Source organism: Strix uralensis, chromosome 6, assembly GCF_047716275.1.
Source record: "Strix uralensis isolate ZFMK-TIS-50842 chromosome 6, bStrUra1, whole genome shotgun sequence".
In the NCBI taxonomy this organism is placed as follows: Eukaryota; Metazoa; Chordata; class Aves; order Strigiformes; family Strigidae; genus Strix; species Strix uralensis.
This window is the reverse complement of record NC_133977.1, coordinates 27,199,222-27,215,097: the sequence shown is the minus strand read 5'-3', so window position 1 is coordinate 27,215,097 and position 15,876 is coordinate 27,199,222. Positions and strand designations below refer to the sequence as shown.

Sequence of the window (15,876 nt, the reverse complement as noted above, 5' to 3'; positions counted from 1 at the left end):
CAGATCACTGTCAGGTAATCTTCAAGTCATGAATCAGTCTGTCACAGCTTAGGCCGGTTTTTACCATTCTTCTTAAAATGTAAATAGAAGTGGAGGGTTTTATTTGGCTCCTCAGTGACTAAGACTCATGAAAAATCCAGCTGATACTATGTCATGGCATGAGCCACAGGAAGAGATAATTGCAGCTGGGTCAAGATCCCATCAGTAGCTGCTGATCCACGAGTACCTGCTTTTTGAAACTTAATGGCAAGAGAGGAAGAATAAATGAGTAGACCAGGAATGAAATAAAAGAGGAGTTCAGAGGGGTCGCAGGGAGAGGACAGAAGAAGAAAATGAAAAGAACATTCATTTGAGGAAGGAAAAGGTCTGAGGAGCTGCCTTCATTAGTATTAAATTAATAAAGCTGATCAAAGGAAGTTGTATTTGAGGTAAAGGAAATGATAGGGTAATTTGGGATTTCGTGTGTGAAGTACTTTCCTATGGCTGAGGGCCATTATCTAGTTGGAGAATGGGGATGAGTAAATACAGTACTTCTATTTCAGTAATTTAACTCTTTGTTTTTAGGGTTCATTTATCCTGGAACATGCTTTTTTTCCTAATCAACCCAAAGCAAGGCATTTCCTTGCTGGGGTTAGATCAGTCTGCCGGAAAAATCAGAAAGCTTCTCCAAAATGAAAGATTTTCTCTTAATCCCATTAAATTATATTTTGGACTGTGGGCTCTGCCTTGAAGCAGGGAGGTTTGTTACTGCAGGTAACTGGAGTTTTCTAGCCATGTCCACTGCCAAATGTCATTCTCCTTTCTGGTATGAAAATTCCATGCTCTGGAGACTCTTGCTTTAGGCATTAATGGATAAGCTGTCAAACCTCTAGTTTCACTGTATTGCTTTTTTTTGGTAAAGGGAGTATGTGTAGTTTTTCACCTTCTGATCATGTGACTTCTCTAGCCTTGTTAATTTGCTCCAGTCCTCCTGTGGCCATTAGAACCCAAGTAGCCTGTATTTCTTCTTTTCCTTTTAGTTTCTGGACAGTGAAGAGGAAGTGGATGTTTACATTGATACAGATGAAGAGTTTTGTAATGGACGAGTCACTATCTTCAATGGCTCGGGACCACCCTATTTTCACAGCTATCTCTACATGAAAGGTAAGCAGCTTTAGCCAAAATCATGGAAGAATGGAATCCAGGAAACCCTCTTTCCTCTTCTGTTTCTCCAAAATCATCATCTTCATCTGCTCTTAGTTCTCTGTTTACTCTCTTTTTGTTTTTTCCCTCCTTCTTCTTTTATTTAAAACAAGCAAGTAAAAGCAAGACCTGGGAGGTGGATGTCAGGGAATTAGACTGGATATCTTTGCCTCCAAGACCTAATTGTGCCCAGCTGGTATGGGCTTAAATGACTCATTCTGAACTACAAAAGTGAAGACAGTACGAAAATATTTGAGTAGTGCATATATTTCTATATTTTGTGTTTGTTTCACTAGTTTCTTCTGGTTTTTCTCTGTCCAGACTTAAACATAACCTTGTTTCTCGTCTTCGGCTCCTTTGTTTCATGTAGGAACTGAAGTGGCAACTGCGTGCCCATGAAGCAGGATCAGAATGGAAACGTGGCCCTTGTTGCATGTCTGATGAAATCTTGCTCCCTTGCTTTGCAGGAGGTCTTATGAACCCATGGAGGCGGCGCTGGTGTGTTCTGAAGAACGAGGCCTTCATGTGGTTCCGCACCAAGCAAGAGGCACTGAAGTCAGGCTGGCTCTATAAAAAAGGTGGAGGCATGTCAACGCTTTCACGCCGCAACTGGAAACGCCGTTGGTTTGTGCTTCGAGAATCCAAGCTGATGTACTTTGAGAATGATAGTGAGGAAAAGCTGAAGGGGACAATTGATATCAGAAGGGCAAAGTGAGTGAAGAAATAAATCCTTTTGATGTCTAGTATTCAGTCTCTCAATCAATAATGAAGTGTCCAGTGCTGCCAGTTCATTGGCCTGTGTATCCCCCATAGGGCTAGGGGAATCAGAAACATGAGGGAAGGAAAAGACAATTAGAGCTTCTAGTTTTACTCTGGAGGGAGTCTGGTAAGAACTTGATAGTTCTTTTTCCAGTCTTGCATTTCATAATCTGGCAGAAGCTCTTTCCAAGCCATGGATGGAGCCAGACCAGGAGGGGCTAATTAAGTACATACCCCATGCATTCTCCCCTACCCTGACTCCATCTGTTTCCTGGCTTCTCCAGGCATTTCACAGAGGTGGTATGAAGCTCACAGCAGGATTTGAATTTGGCAGCATGTACTATGCCTTTTCCTGAGTCCTGAACGCTCTTTTTGCTGCCATAGCCAATTCCTCAGCTCCTGCTGTAAGAAAGGAGAGACTAGTCACCTGTTAGCATTATGTGGACCTGCAAAGTGCCAAAAAGAGTGGCACACCCCACTTTGTAAACAGCCCTCTATATCAGCCTCCCTGTTATCTCTTCTTCCATATAGTCTGCTGGTGTCTTGGAAGAAAATCCATTTAATGCCTTAAACTTTGCTTTTCTAGTAGATTAACTGTATTCATCTTTGTAAGGGGACCCTAAAAGTCTTAATGTGTATTAGAAGAATTTTGTATTTCTGTCAGAGTTACAAGCCATCTGAACCAGTGATTTCTCTTCTGTATGGTGATGGTAAGATGTGAAAAAAATTGGCCAGGTGGAATTTATGCCTGTGAAAGGTTTTCAGTTTTGGCTCTTGTGATTTGCTGTGTTCCAGGGAGATTGTGGACATTCATGAAAAGGAGAATGCCTTGGACATTGTGACAGAAGACAGAGTTTATCACATTGTCGCAGAGTCACCAGAAGATGCCAGGTATAAGAGGGAGTTTTGTTAGGTTTGTTCATTCAGTGCAGGTCTGACCCAGCTACTCATGGGAGAGTCTGGGAAACATAATCACTTCACTTCTGCTGGAGAAAAGAGGGGATTCATTCCAGAGTGTTGTTTTGTCCTCACTGAGAGGTACCACACCTACTCTGGGGACTCCCTGTTGCAGCTACTGAGATGGTGCTTCAGCCTATCAGTCAGTCACAGGACTGCCACCTTCTTTTGTGGCTGTGAGCATGCCGAATTCAAGGGTTACTTCAGGAGACACAAAAAACCTTAATATAAACTGGAACATCTAATAGCTGATTTATTTATTAAATGGAATCTTGAATCAAACAAAAAGTCTATTCATGTTGTCTGTAAATGATTGCGAGAGCAGCTGGGTTTTATCCAGGAGACAGAGAAAAGGCTGCAGCTTATCGGAGTCTGTAGTGTCATCTGATAAAATCTTCCCAGTGCAAAGCAAACAAATGACTCATGTCCTTCCTTCTTGGCGTCCTGGCCAGGCAGTGGGAATCAGTTGTTTAAGGGCAGGTTGGACAACCTGTTCTGGCTATGTAAAGCCAAGCTAAGAGGTTACTGTCCCTAGCTGCTCGTGTCTTCCCAATTTTCTGACTCTTACCAAGGCTTCTGTTCTCTCAGCCCAGCCAGTGTAACTGTTTCTCTGATCTACTTTAATCTGATTCTGTGGAGTTATTTAGGGTCTGTTATTATTTCATTTGGGTGTAGGGAGAGGAAAGGGGAAAGTGTTTGGACACGAATTAACAGAAATAGACTAAAGAACAGCCACCTGACCAGGAAACAGACGAATTCAAGGGACAGTAGCTGAAGAAACAATAACTTCTTAACCCAGAACTTCCACAACTGGAATAGGCATGCCCTAAGATAACATTGCAGAATTTCTAGGACAAGTGTAAAGCAAATGTGGCCTCTGTCAATGCCACTTCAGTCTCTGTTCTGAGGGAGAAGAAAGCACCAGCACTTGCAGTAGCAAAGGGCAGATTAGCAGATGTCATAGAGGATCCAATTTGAGAATCCTCCACGAAGTCTAGATGTTTGCTGATCTCGCTGGAAGCTGCAGATAAGAATCTGCTTGTTCTGCAACAGAGATTAGCCTCCGGATATGTCTGTAATGAGAAGCCCTTTCACAGACAAATCACTTAATTCTAAATTAACTTGTGAAAAACCCCCTGATTAATTGACAGACATACAACTTTCAAGTTTATGAGCAGATCAGAGAGAGACTAGTTAAGAAGGCTCCCAGGTATCTCTGGGACTCTAGTCCAAGAAGATTCCCAGCTGACCATGTCTTTACAACTGCTGTATGTTCTTTTCAGTCTGTTGACATGCTCCCTGGTAAGGCCACGGCCTGCTTACAGTTCCTTGAATAGCAAGTAGAAAACTGGATTTTGCAGGAGCAGCTGTCAGTGGGTTGGAGAACGTGCACAGAATTTTCATGGATAAATAATGAGGAAGGGAGACATTAGAATTTGGTATGATAAGCCCAAGAGATATTTTGTAGCATAGTCCTCAGGAAATTGTGAATGAAGAAATTTTCCCACTGGCAGCTTTCCAGGTTCCTTGATCATGTTCTAGAGATAGTTTTCACTGCCCAAATCTTAACTTTGAGTCTGCTTTGATTGCCAGCGGTTGGTTTAATGTCCTGAGCCGAGTACACAGCGCTACAGCACAGCAGCTGAGGGAAATGCAAGATGAACAGGCCAATCCAAAGAATGCTGTGGTGAGTTACTGTGCAACCAGTCTGTGGGCTTGCTTAGAGCCCTCTGGGTTTAACTATTTTGTGCATGTTTTTCCAGCACATGCAGTGTTGTAGTTCATGAGCAGTATACAAAAGTTGGACAGTTATTATAAAGAAACAGCAAAGCTCATAGAAAAGAGGGTAAGCAGTGGGGAACATGGTGGTGGTGGTGGGTGACTCAGCTTGATCACCAGTAGCTCTCTTTGGTTTGAGGGGGACTGCCTCATGCAGATAAAATGTCTTTGAATGGGATTATGGGACTAGTCTGGGTCACAATTATTCCAGACAGAAGATACACATTTGGGAAGAACAATGTATTTATGTGTTTTGCCAGTACTGAGATACTAGCAAAGGTTATTTCAGACCTTCATAATGCTCTCTGGAAATCTGTAGCTCTTTTTCCTCCAGTCCTGTGGAGCCCTTGCACATTTCTCATGCTGTTTAGGGAGCAAAGATGACTCACTCGTGCCTTTCTCATACATTCATTTCTACTCAAGCTATTGGAATTCAGAAGAATGTTTTCAGTTTCAATCCTATTCATGAAGGAGAATGTCTAATTTAAGATGCAAGTAATTCCTGTTATCTGTGTCTTTCTCACTGTACAGGGAACCCTGGATGTTGGGCTTATTGACTCTGTGTGTGCCTCAGACAATCCTGATAGGTAGGTACAGCAACCTGACCATCTCTTAGATCAGAAACTCTCTAATGTATTTTTGTGGGTAGGTCCAGGTTTTCTCTGGGGTTTGCATTTGTTTAAACTCACAAGATATATCTCCAAAGAAATAAACAAAACTGAAGTCTTTAGCTTGTTTCAAGCTATGTCGCTTCACAGGCATGAAGTTCACACATGTATTTTCTTTGAAGTGAAAGTTTCTCCTTTCCCTCTTAAAGTGGAAATGGCACAATCTCAATGTCAAGAAATTATAGTCTTACCTTTTATTAACACTGAACAAAAATGTCCAGCAAAAGCAGCACTTCCAGTTTTTCAACAGAGTAATTTTGAGTTAATCTTGTAAATTGAGGGCAAAGAAACAGCATTGTGGAAGAATAATGGATGATTTTAGAAATCTGTACTCTTCTTGAAATATTTGCAGTGCAACAGAGCACAGACCTTTAGTTCACAGATTGGATAGTTTCAGAGAAGATATTATGGGACATTTCATATCACTTTATTTTCACATTTAATTATTTCCCACAGTGTTAACAGGTTCAGCCAGGGCAAAGATTCTTACTACAGTGCTGAAGTAAAATGTTAGCTATTAAGTTATTTATCTCTGTGGTCTGGTTTTTTTTCTCACACAGGTTGCCAGGACTTCAGAGTTACTAGTTTAGAAAATGCATATCTCAGTAGTGAACTAAGATTTCATTGATCAAAATGTTTTAGCCAGTTCTCAGCCTGGGCTCCTCATAGTTAATCTGTGTACCAGTAAAAAACAAGGCACAAATAATAAGCTGAACAGTCAAAATTTGTTCATGCATCTGCTGAGGTACAGTCTTCTGGGGTATCAATGTTTGAATCAACATTAAACAAATTCCAAGGAGAATGCTTATTTTTCAACCAAAGTTTTTATGCAGTTTATTTTTATTTTCTTATTATTTTTATCTTCTATCTTCTGTTTACACAATGGCCAGACAGTTGCTTGATATGCACCTTTTACCTTTTGCTTCATACTTGCATTCTACATTTCAGTTTCTCTGTTTTCTCATAGAAATCCATGTTTGCTTTGAAAGCTTTCTGAGTCTATCCTCTCGAAACTGGTCATATTTTTATTTCTCCATTTTCCTGTAAATCATCAGTTCTGTGCAGAATTGTGAATATTCTTTTGGTAGGACATATTTGTCTGTTGCAAGAGAAGGACAAAGTTATCTAGGAGCAACATAACAGTTTTTCCTCTGTTTTGGCAGGATCAGCTCATCCTTTTCAAAACCAATCTCAAACCTATTTTAGTTGACCCTGCTGGGATCTACGTTTGCTACTGCATCACTGGTTTTAATAAGTATGAGGAGAATGGCTGTACGAGATCAGCCCAGTGGTACTAACACTAGCTCAGTCCAATCAGAGGGTGGAACAAAGTCCTTTGCTTATGAACCCAGGACATTTTACAGCTGGTCATTAGCTAATTAATATTTTCTAGTCTTTGGAAATAGCTTTTGAAAGATGATTAATTCCATTAATCTGGTCTCTGCATTCATCAGTGTGCAGACCAACTGCACAGGAGAGGCTCTTAAGTGTTTCTACACTTCTCTGTAGTTTATATTCAGAGAATCTTCCTGCATTGATTATGGGAAGGTAGAGGACATGGCTTTGGGTGTGCTGTGTGTTGAGATATTTGTATAGTTATGACTAATTTTAATGCTTTTGTTTTCTGGCAGACCAAATTCTTTCGTGATCATCACAGCAAATCGAGTGATTCACTGCAACAGTGACACCCCTGAGGAGATGCATCACTGGATCTCCCTGCTGCAGAAACCGAAAGGCGAATCTAAGGTTGATGGCCAGGAATTCCTTGTGAGAGGTAAAAGGAAATGCATGCAATTATGACACGTGAAACTTAATCTTCCGTTTACAATCCGAGGGGGAGGTTTGATTGCAGCTAATCCAATCTAGGGTTTAGCTGCTCCACAAACACAATCATTCTTAGCCCCTCTCCACCTTCCTGCCCACTGCTTGCCACATCCTGTGTTGTGCTGGCTCTGGCTCTTACTTGATTCCCTGTCAGGTGGGTTCAGAAAGCTAAAGCTAGAAAAAAATAAGTACTTCTTTATACATTTAGTTTTCTGATGTTAGTTCCATAGCCTATTTCAGCATGTTCAGCAAATGCCATCAGGGAATAGGAGGGAACATGGCTGCTGTTTAGGAGCAGCTGGCTTAAACTGACTATAACATGACACTGCAGCTTTTGTTTTCAGAAAGCTCTGTTCCTTCTGACACCTGTCATGTAGAGAGGGAGGGAGATCTTTGTGGGATTGCTGCTGTCCACAGCTACACAAACTAACCTGATTATAATAGACACAGTGAGGTGAGAATAATTCTCTGAGGCTGAGCAAAAGATTTAAATTATGTCTCTAGTTAGAGCTCAGTTGGAGATGGAGGAGCTGATGCATGACACATACTACAAAATATTCCCCCATTTGTCTCAAATATTTTTAAATTTCCTTAGTACTTTCAGTTCATTACACAGTCTTAAATGTATGAAGACACTCCTGATCCAATCTGTGGAAAGCAAGTACATGAGCAGATTGCCTTACATTTTCCAGGAAGTATATTTGAGGGACTAAAGGTCTGAGAGTGGTCATGGCAAGGCAGGAGGACAAGAAGAAAAGGGTCACCAAAAAGTGGTGTAAGCTTTCCATTCTAGTCTTAAATTCAAGGAGATTGATATAAAGCAGATCAAACAACAGTCTGAGTACCTTCAGTTCAAAATACTTAACTCCAAGGCAACACTTTCTTTTCTCATATTGTTTATCAGTTAAAGAAAAAAAGGAATGCTCCCTTGAAAAGTCAGTGTATGCTATACACGTCACAGTAAGATGTCTGTGTGACAGTGGTGTAGGCACGAAGGCATATATTTGGGAAGGTCTGTCTCTTTATTTTCTCTGTATGTGGAACCTCTGACTTCAGTCCCACATGCTTTGAACTTTCTGCCTTGTGGGTGGACATTGCTTTTTACAGCTCTGAATAAAAGATTGTCTTTCTGACAGCTTTAGCAATGCAGACTGTAATTTTTTCTTTAAATTTTGTTTTCTTTTTCTTTTTTTTTTTCTTTTGTGAGAAGTCTAGAATGGGAGATAAATTATTTTTCCTGACCATGGGAGGAAGAAATGCATGTAATGCTTACAGAACTTTCTACTAGAAGACATGTATCACCAAACCTCTTCCATCGAGGTTTGCATAGGCATTTGTAATCTCTTTGGAAGAATGAATTGTAAATTATTTATTCAGATGTTGTGACTTGTGAGGGAAGCATCCTGAATAGAGAATGCCCTCATGGTGATGGCAAACTAAACTACAGATCGTTGATAAAAAAGTACATGGGTCTGAAGGATGGAACAGCTGTGTGGAAAATTTTGGGCTAATTTCTTACAGTGACTGTGCAGGGTACTGCTATAGCCAGTAAATCAGAGCTGGTAGTCCCAGCGTGAGTTTTTTGCAGAGAGGTGGAGTTCTGGTCCCAGAGTAAGAGAGACACCAGGCAAGAGACAAGATTGCTCTGGTAGTGAAATCATTGACATGTTTGTGCTCCTGTGCTAGGCTGGCTTCATAAAGAGGTTCAGAGCAGCAACAAGATGTCATCTCTGAAGATGAAGAAACGCTGGTTTGTTCTGACAAACACTGCCCTCGATTACTACAAGTCATCTGAGCGCACAGCTGCCAAGCTTGGCACACTTGTGCTCAATAGCCTCTGCTCCGTGGTGCAGCCCGATGAGAGGGTCTTCAAAGACACAGGTAAGAGGAAGAAAGCAGTAATGGGCAGACTGTCCATGTGCGGAGTTGCCTGAAGAGGTGATGGTGCAGGAATGTAATGGTGTGTCATGTTGAGAAGGTAGTCTTGGTGTTAGTTGAGGCTCTGTGTCTGGCTGCAAACATCTTCCTGCACAGAAGCTGTAAAGGACTTGCAAAGGGCCAGAGAGTAGTTTGCAATTGACGGTAGGTCCCTTACACCTGATGGAGATACACGGTGCTGATGTTTTTTCACTGAGTAGTGTCACAGTTTATCTGTTTCCCAAATAGGGAAAGGGGTATCAGTTCTTATAGTTGACATTGTAATTATCACTACATCTCCCTAAGTGTCACTTTGTAGCATGACCTACATTTGTCTCCGGGCTCAATGTTATTCTCTTAAATAACAGCAATGGCATACACAGTTAAGTCTTTTTTGTAGCATCTCTCAACTTGTTAGAAACAAAAGATGACATGGGTCTGTGCTGGCTTTCTGTGCAGCGTGACAGTTCTGGGAAGGTAGGATCTGGCATGATCCTCCGTTGCTTGCCTTAAGAGTTTGGGAGGGAACTCAAGTTATGCGGTGAAGGGTGAATCCTCCTGACAAAGAAGGTGAACCTTAGAACAAGACTTGAAATACTGGACATTTGAGTAGTGGAGTTATTTGTGATTTTTTAAAAGGGCTGGAAGCATTTAGTAAAATGAGATGAGAGGAAATTTATTCTGCTCACTCACAAGAAATTGTCCATGTTTTTGAACTCAACAGATGTCTAGGGCTGCCTTTAGCAGAGTGAATTGTCATTGCCCTGACGTGTTCTCAGTTTATGCCAAACACATTATTCTTAAAAGTTATGAGGATTGATTTGGCAATCTGACTGGATGCTGTGTGTAGAGTGGTCATTTTCTGAGTGATTAATAGCACAGTGTAGCCCAAACGCTGTCTGTGAAAGTGAGCTGCCTGATTGGCAGGGAAGTATTCCTGTTACACTGGAAGGTACTTGTATCTTGGAAAGCTGTCTTTGTACCAAAACTTGGATTGGGACCTTCCTGCTGATCAATATGTTTTGGGAATGGGGGATATTAATGTCTAGCTAGTCAATTTTAACCAGACATACCATATGTTGTTATCAAAACAGCAAGGGTTTTCCTCAGCCACGTGCTACAGACAAAAGGAAATCATAGAATCATTTAGGTTGGAAAAGACCTTCACGATCATCGAGTCCAACTGTTAACCTAACACTGCCAAGTCTGCCACTAAACCATGTCCCTAAGCACTGCATTTACACATCTTTTAAATACCTTCAGGGATAGTGATTTCACTACTTCCCCAGGCAGCCTGTTCCAATGCTTGACAGCCCTTTCAGTCAAGAAATTTTTCCTAATACCCAGTACAAACCTCCCCTGGCGTCACTTCAGGCCATTTCCTCTCATCCTGTCACTTGCTACTTGGGAGAAGAGACTGACACCCACCTCGCTACAGCCTTCTTTCAGGTAGTTGTAGAGAGCGATAAGGTCTCCCCAGAGCCTCTTTTTCTCCAGACTAAACAACCCCAGTTCCCTCAGCCGCTCCTCATAAGACTTGTGCTCTAGACCCTTCACCAGCCTCGTTGCTCCTCTCTGGACACCCTCCAGCACTTTCTTGTAGTGAAGGGCCCAAAACTGAACACGGTATTCGAGGTGCGGTCTCACCAGTGCCGAGTGAAGGGGGATGATCCCTTCCCTGTCCCTGCTGGCCACGCTATTTCTGATATAACCAGGATGCTACTGGCCTTCTTGGCCACCTGGGCACACTGCTGGCTTATAATCAGCCAGCTGTTGACCAACACCCCCAGGTCCTTCTCCTCTAGGCAGCTTTCCAGCCACTCTTCCCCAAGCCCGTGGCGTTGCATGGGGTTGTTGTGACCCAAGTGCAGGACCCAGCACTGAGCCTTGTTGAACCTACACAGTTGGCCTCTGTCCATCGATCCAGCCTGTCAAGATCCCTCTGTAGACCCTTCCTCCCCTCAAGCAGATCAACGCTCCTGCCCAACTTGGTGTCATCTGCAAAGTTACTGAGGGTGCACTTGATCCCCTCATCCAAATCCTTGATAAAGATATTAAACAGAACTGGGAACACCACTTGTGACCGGCCGCCAACTGGATTTAACTCCATTCACTCTCTGGGCCTGGCCATCCAGCCAGTCTTTGGCTGGTGAAGTGTACACCCATCCAAGCCATGAGCAGCCAATTTCTCCAGGAGAATGCTGTGGGAAACAGTGTCAAAGACTTTACTAAAGGCTAGGCAGACAACATCCACAGGCTTTTGCTCATCCACTAAGCGGGTGACCTTGTCATAGGATTCAAGCAGGTTAGTCAAGCTGAACCTGCCTTTCATAAACCCATGCTGACTGGCCCTGATTGCCTGGTTGTCCTGTACATGTACATACAGTGCATGATGGCACTGAAGATGATCTGCTCCATAACCTTCCGCAGCACTGAGGTCAGACTGACAGGCCTGTAGTTCCCTGGATCCTCCTCCGAGCCCTTCTTGTAGGTAGGCGTCACCTTTGCTAACCTTCAGTCAGCTGTAACATGGAAGCAAGTTTCACCTTCCAGCTTCTCTGTTTCTCCACAGGCTATTGGAACATCATTGTCCATGGGCGAAAGCACTCCTACAGACTGTACACGAAGCTGTTGAATGAAGCTATGCGTTGGGCCTCTGCCATTCAAGGTGTCATTGACAGCAAAGTTCCCATAGAAACACCTACACAGCAACTCATTCGTGACATCAGGGTAGGTGGCAGCATGCTAATTCCCAAGTGAGTTGGGAGCAGCCAGATCATCACTGGCCTTACCCAGTAATTGCTGAGAATGTGGCAAGAAACAGGGTTGCTGTCTGGGGGGGGTGGGGAAGAAAAGTGAAAAAGAAATGTAAATGTGCAACTAAATAATCAAACCTTATGTGAATTTTAGTTTGAATTAGCATGTTAACTGATCTGCATAAGTCTAGGCTACAGCTGTGTGCAATTACAAATTGCATGCGGGATTACGCCATCAAGTATTTGCAGATCCCTGCTTCATCCTTTCCCCTCCTAAGCATCCTCCGGACACAAATATAAAAATTTCCATTTCTACCAAGTATATGACTTTACTGTACCCTGAAGTCCTCTTTGTATCTTAGGCTTGTGTGGTTAAATAGCAGAGTAAATGGTGGAAAGAAAACGTCCTTCAAAATAGCAGAAATTGTGCCACTGCAGCAAATTAAACGTAGAATCATATTAGAAGACACATGAAAGCATATTTCAGAAGAAATGTATATGTAAACATATACGCTGCGATGAGCTCTATGCTAGATGCAATTAGGTAGTAACTATTCAGGAAGAAAGAGCTGGGAGTGATTATGGAGAATCTTGGAAAACTTAAGCTCAGGGCTCAGGGACAAATGGAATATTAAGTATTGTTAGGGAAGGATTATAGGACAAAATGTGGGAGAATGTGATGCCAGTGTGTATGATAGTCATAGGCCCAGATTTTGAACACCATGTGCATATTGCTTGTCCATTCTGTAAACACATGTAGTACAACCAGGCAAATTCAGGGAGGACAGGCTCATTATTACATACTAAACATGGTGGATCTGTGGTCAGAAAGTCCATTAACCATTTACTGCTGAAAGCTTGAAGGATATACCAGGGAGGAATCACGCATGCATACCTGTTACATGCCTGCATTAGGTATCAGCCACAAGCCATATTTGAAGTCAAGACCCTGTGCTTGGTGACCTTTGGTATGACCCAGCATGGCTATTCTTATGTTTAATTTTCAGAAATAATGTACAGAGTAATTTTTATATGTAAATTTTGCTTTGGTCACCTAGTCCGTCTGTGGACCTCCAGAGACTTAGATAAAGGTGGTTGAGCTTGAACCTAGATGTGTAAGGACATGTGAAGGAATGTCCTTATTTGAGGATATTTTTTTTTTTTTTCCAGGAAAACAGCACAAACTTTGAAGTAGTGGAACAGACATACAGGAGGAACCCAATCTTGAGATATACCCAGCACCCCTTGCATTCCCCGTTGCTCCCACTACCATATGGAGATGTTAATGTCAACTGTAAGTATTTTACCCATGCGACAGACTCTGCTCACATTTTGAGGATCAGTGTGAAGCCTGAGCACCACAAAAGTGGTCTGTAAGCTCACTCTATGCAGGTGAAGTCCATTTGGGGCAGTGTAATCTACAGGGTTCAGAGAGGGAGCAGTCCCTTTCTCTACGTTGAATGTATTCTGTGTCAATTGTCTCGTATCTTTGGAACACTGAATCTTAAAGTAAACGAGGTCAGATAGTTTATCATCCATCTGGGGGATGTCAACCTGTCATCCTTGAGCTGCAACTGGGTTGCGAATGGCTCCAATGGAAATTCTACAGCAGGATTACATCACGCAACTGGCAGTGGGATAGTATTTATACAGAAGCTGCTGTAAAACCAGACTAAACGAATCCTTTCTTCAAATGCTTCAGGAACATGAAAGAGCTAGACTGTTTGATAGGCCACCAGAAAAATGAAGGGATTTGCTGATGATTCCAGGCTGATACTAAAACTGAACACCACTGCTGAAGACCTATAGAAGAATATCTAACGTGGAGTTACTGGGCCACAAAATCTTTTCAGAAATTAATTCCAATCTGGATATGCAAAGCAAACAGTCTGCCACATAGGTAGTGATCTAGTTCTGCTTGGGAAAGTGAACACAAATTTACATAGCTTTATGAAAATGTCAACTCTTGTGCTGAGCAGAGAAACAAAACAGCTAATGCAAGGTTTTGAAAGCTTAGAAAAGGAAAAAGAAAGTCTTTGTGCGGCTGTATTGATTTTTTCATGCACCTGCATCTTGAATACAGGATGCAGTTTGGCCTTCCGCATCTTAACAAAGGTACAGGAGGAGTAAAAACCTACCCAAAGATGATCAAAGGCATAGAAAGACTTGTCTACAATTAAAAGACTAAATAGAACAGGACTCTTCAGCCTCAAAAAAAAGTTTTTAGGGCTAGAGGACTGTCATGCAGAAAGTAAAAGGTGGAGAACTGCTCCCTGTCTCTCATGATACAAGGGTCAAATTAAGTGGCAGATTATAAGCACAGAAAAAACAAACTCTGAAATACAGAAAAACTACAGAGCAAGTACTTACACTGTGGAACTTACTGCTACAGGGCTGTGTATTTGTATTGTACGATGAATGCATGGCCACTGGGGAAGCAATGGCTGTATAGGAGATTCATAAGGACCTCCAGCCCCAGAGATGTGCAAAGGAGAATGCAAGCCTGCAGCACTATGGTATTATCACTTACTTCTCAGCAATTCAAAGCAGACATTTAAGTGCTTAAAAAAACTTAACCAGTCTTGGTGTAGGCATTTTAAATCTAAATGATAGGTAAAAGCTGCATCTGTGGTACAGCAGTTTGTCAAAATTCTGTGTTGGCTCAGGGGTCAAAGCTAATACGGGCACAACACAGAATTTTGGAAGTACACAAGCCAGGCTTCAGTGTCTGCGTTCAGGCACCTAAAGCCTTAACTGCATTAGTGACCCTCTGCTTCATAGCTGCTCTCAGGTGAGGAGGCAGTTTACACAGAGATGACTTTCTGCCACCGCTTCACCTGTGTCTGCAGATGAGGTGCCTAAACCTGTCTCTTGGCACCTCATCTGCAGACACTGAAGCTAGAACTACATTTCAGTGCTAGTTTCCCTTAAAAACATTACTCTGCTTTTCTGCACAGTATATCCAAAAATGCATTTGCAGTGGAGGCAAGCTAGATGTTGGCAAATACTAATTAAAGCTCCATTTGCACATTTAAAGGGGAAGCATTAATGAATTTTGAGTATAAATTTAAGATCAAGAGATGAGCTAACGCTCAGGTTGCTGTTCTTCTGTGGCAGACTAGTACAGTCGCTCGTAGTTTTGCTGGGCCAGTAGAAAATGAGGGAGATGCTCACCTCTTGTCACCTTTGTGGTCGTTCCCCAGTGCAACAGGAGAAGGGTTACAGCAGCTTACAGGACGAAGCAGTGAAGATCTTTAACTCCCTTCAGGAAATTGAGACAGTGTCTGACCCCATACCCATTATCCAAGGCATTCTGCAGACCTGCCATGATTTAAAGCCCCTTCGTGATGAAGTGTACTGTCAGCTCATCAAACAAACTAATCACATGCCGCATCCCAACAGTACTGGGAACCTGCACCACTGGCAGCTGATGTCGTGCATGAGCTGCACTTTTCTGCCCAGTAGAGGAATCTTGCGCTACCTCAAGTTCCACCTTAGAAGGTAAACATCCTTCGCATTCGCAGTCCATTTCCCTTCTCTCTGCTTATCTTCCACTGCCTGTTGTAGTTATCTGTCTCGCCCTCCTCCTGTGCAAACATCTTCCTGTGGTGTTGCAGCCTCCTACCTTTGTGCACAATTCTTGTTACCAGTTGTCCTGTTGTATTCAAACTCCCCCCTTGCCACCCATCTGTTGTGTCGAAAGGATGTGGAAAGTAAGGCTACCCAAACAGAATACTGTAAGACTCTGTTAAAGTGGATTTACTGCTGATGACCTACTGCTTGCTAATGTCCCTATAAACATTCTCAACCTGCAGGAAAGGTGAGGACCATACTTTCATATACGTACTAACGTACATACGAAATACGTACTACCTTGCAGCTGCCACAGGCAAAATGTGTACTGTGGAGTAGTAGATATACTGTAAATCAAATTTATAATTTTTCAATATTTGCTTAACTAAGCACATAACGCTCACAATTTGTATTTCTAATCTGCTTTAACCTCCAATTTTCATGAACTAAATCGTTTACAT

The 15,876-nt window shown here is 42.3% G+C and overlaps 1 protein-coding gene across 1 annotated transcript in view; it reads left to right on the top strand.

Moving 5' to 3' along the window:
• LOC141945337 (unconventional myosin-X-like) overlaps nucleotides 1-15,876 on the top strand; it is a 97,585-nt gene that overhangs the window by 72,418 nt on the left and 9,291 nt on the right. The window contains exons 26-35 of the mRNA XM_074873379.1: nucleotides 1,020-1,143; nucleotides 1,650-1,893; nucleotides 2,737-2,832; nucleotides 4,492-4,585; nucleotides 5,209-5,264; nucleotides 6,977-7,119; nucleotides 8,856-9,050; nucleotides 11,659-11,816; nucleotides 13,013-13,136; nucleotides 15,046-15,343. Of these exons, the coding sequence (XP_074729480.1) occupies nucleotides 1,020-1,143; nucleotides 1,650-1,893; nucleotides 2,737-2,832; nucleotides 4,492-4,585; nucleotides 5,209-5,264; nucleotides 6,977-7,119; nucleotides 8,856-9,050; nucleotides 11,659-11,816; nucleotides 13,013-13,136; nucleotides 15,046-15,343 (1,532 nt within the window). The remainder of the gene's footprint in view (nucleotides 1-1,019; nucleotides 1,144-1,649; nucleotides 1,894-2,736; nucleotides 2,833-4,491; nucleotides 4,586-5,208; nucleotides 5,265-6,976; nucleotides 7,120-8,855; nucleotides 9,051-11,658; nucleotides 11,817-13,012; nucleotides 13,137-15,045; nucleotides 15,344-15,876) is intronic.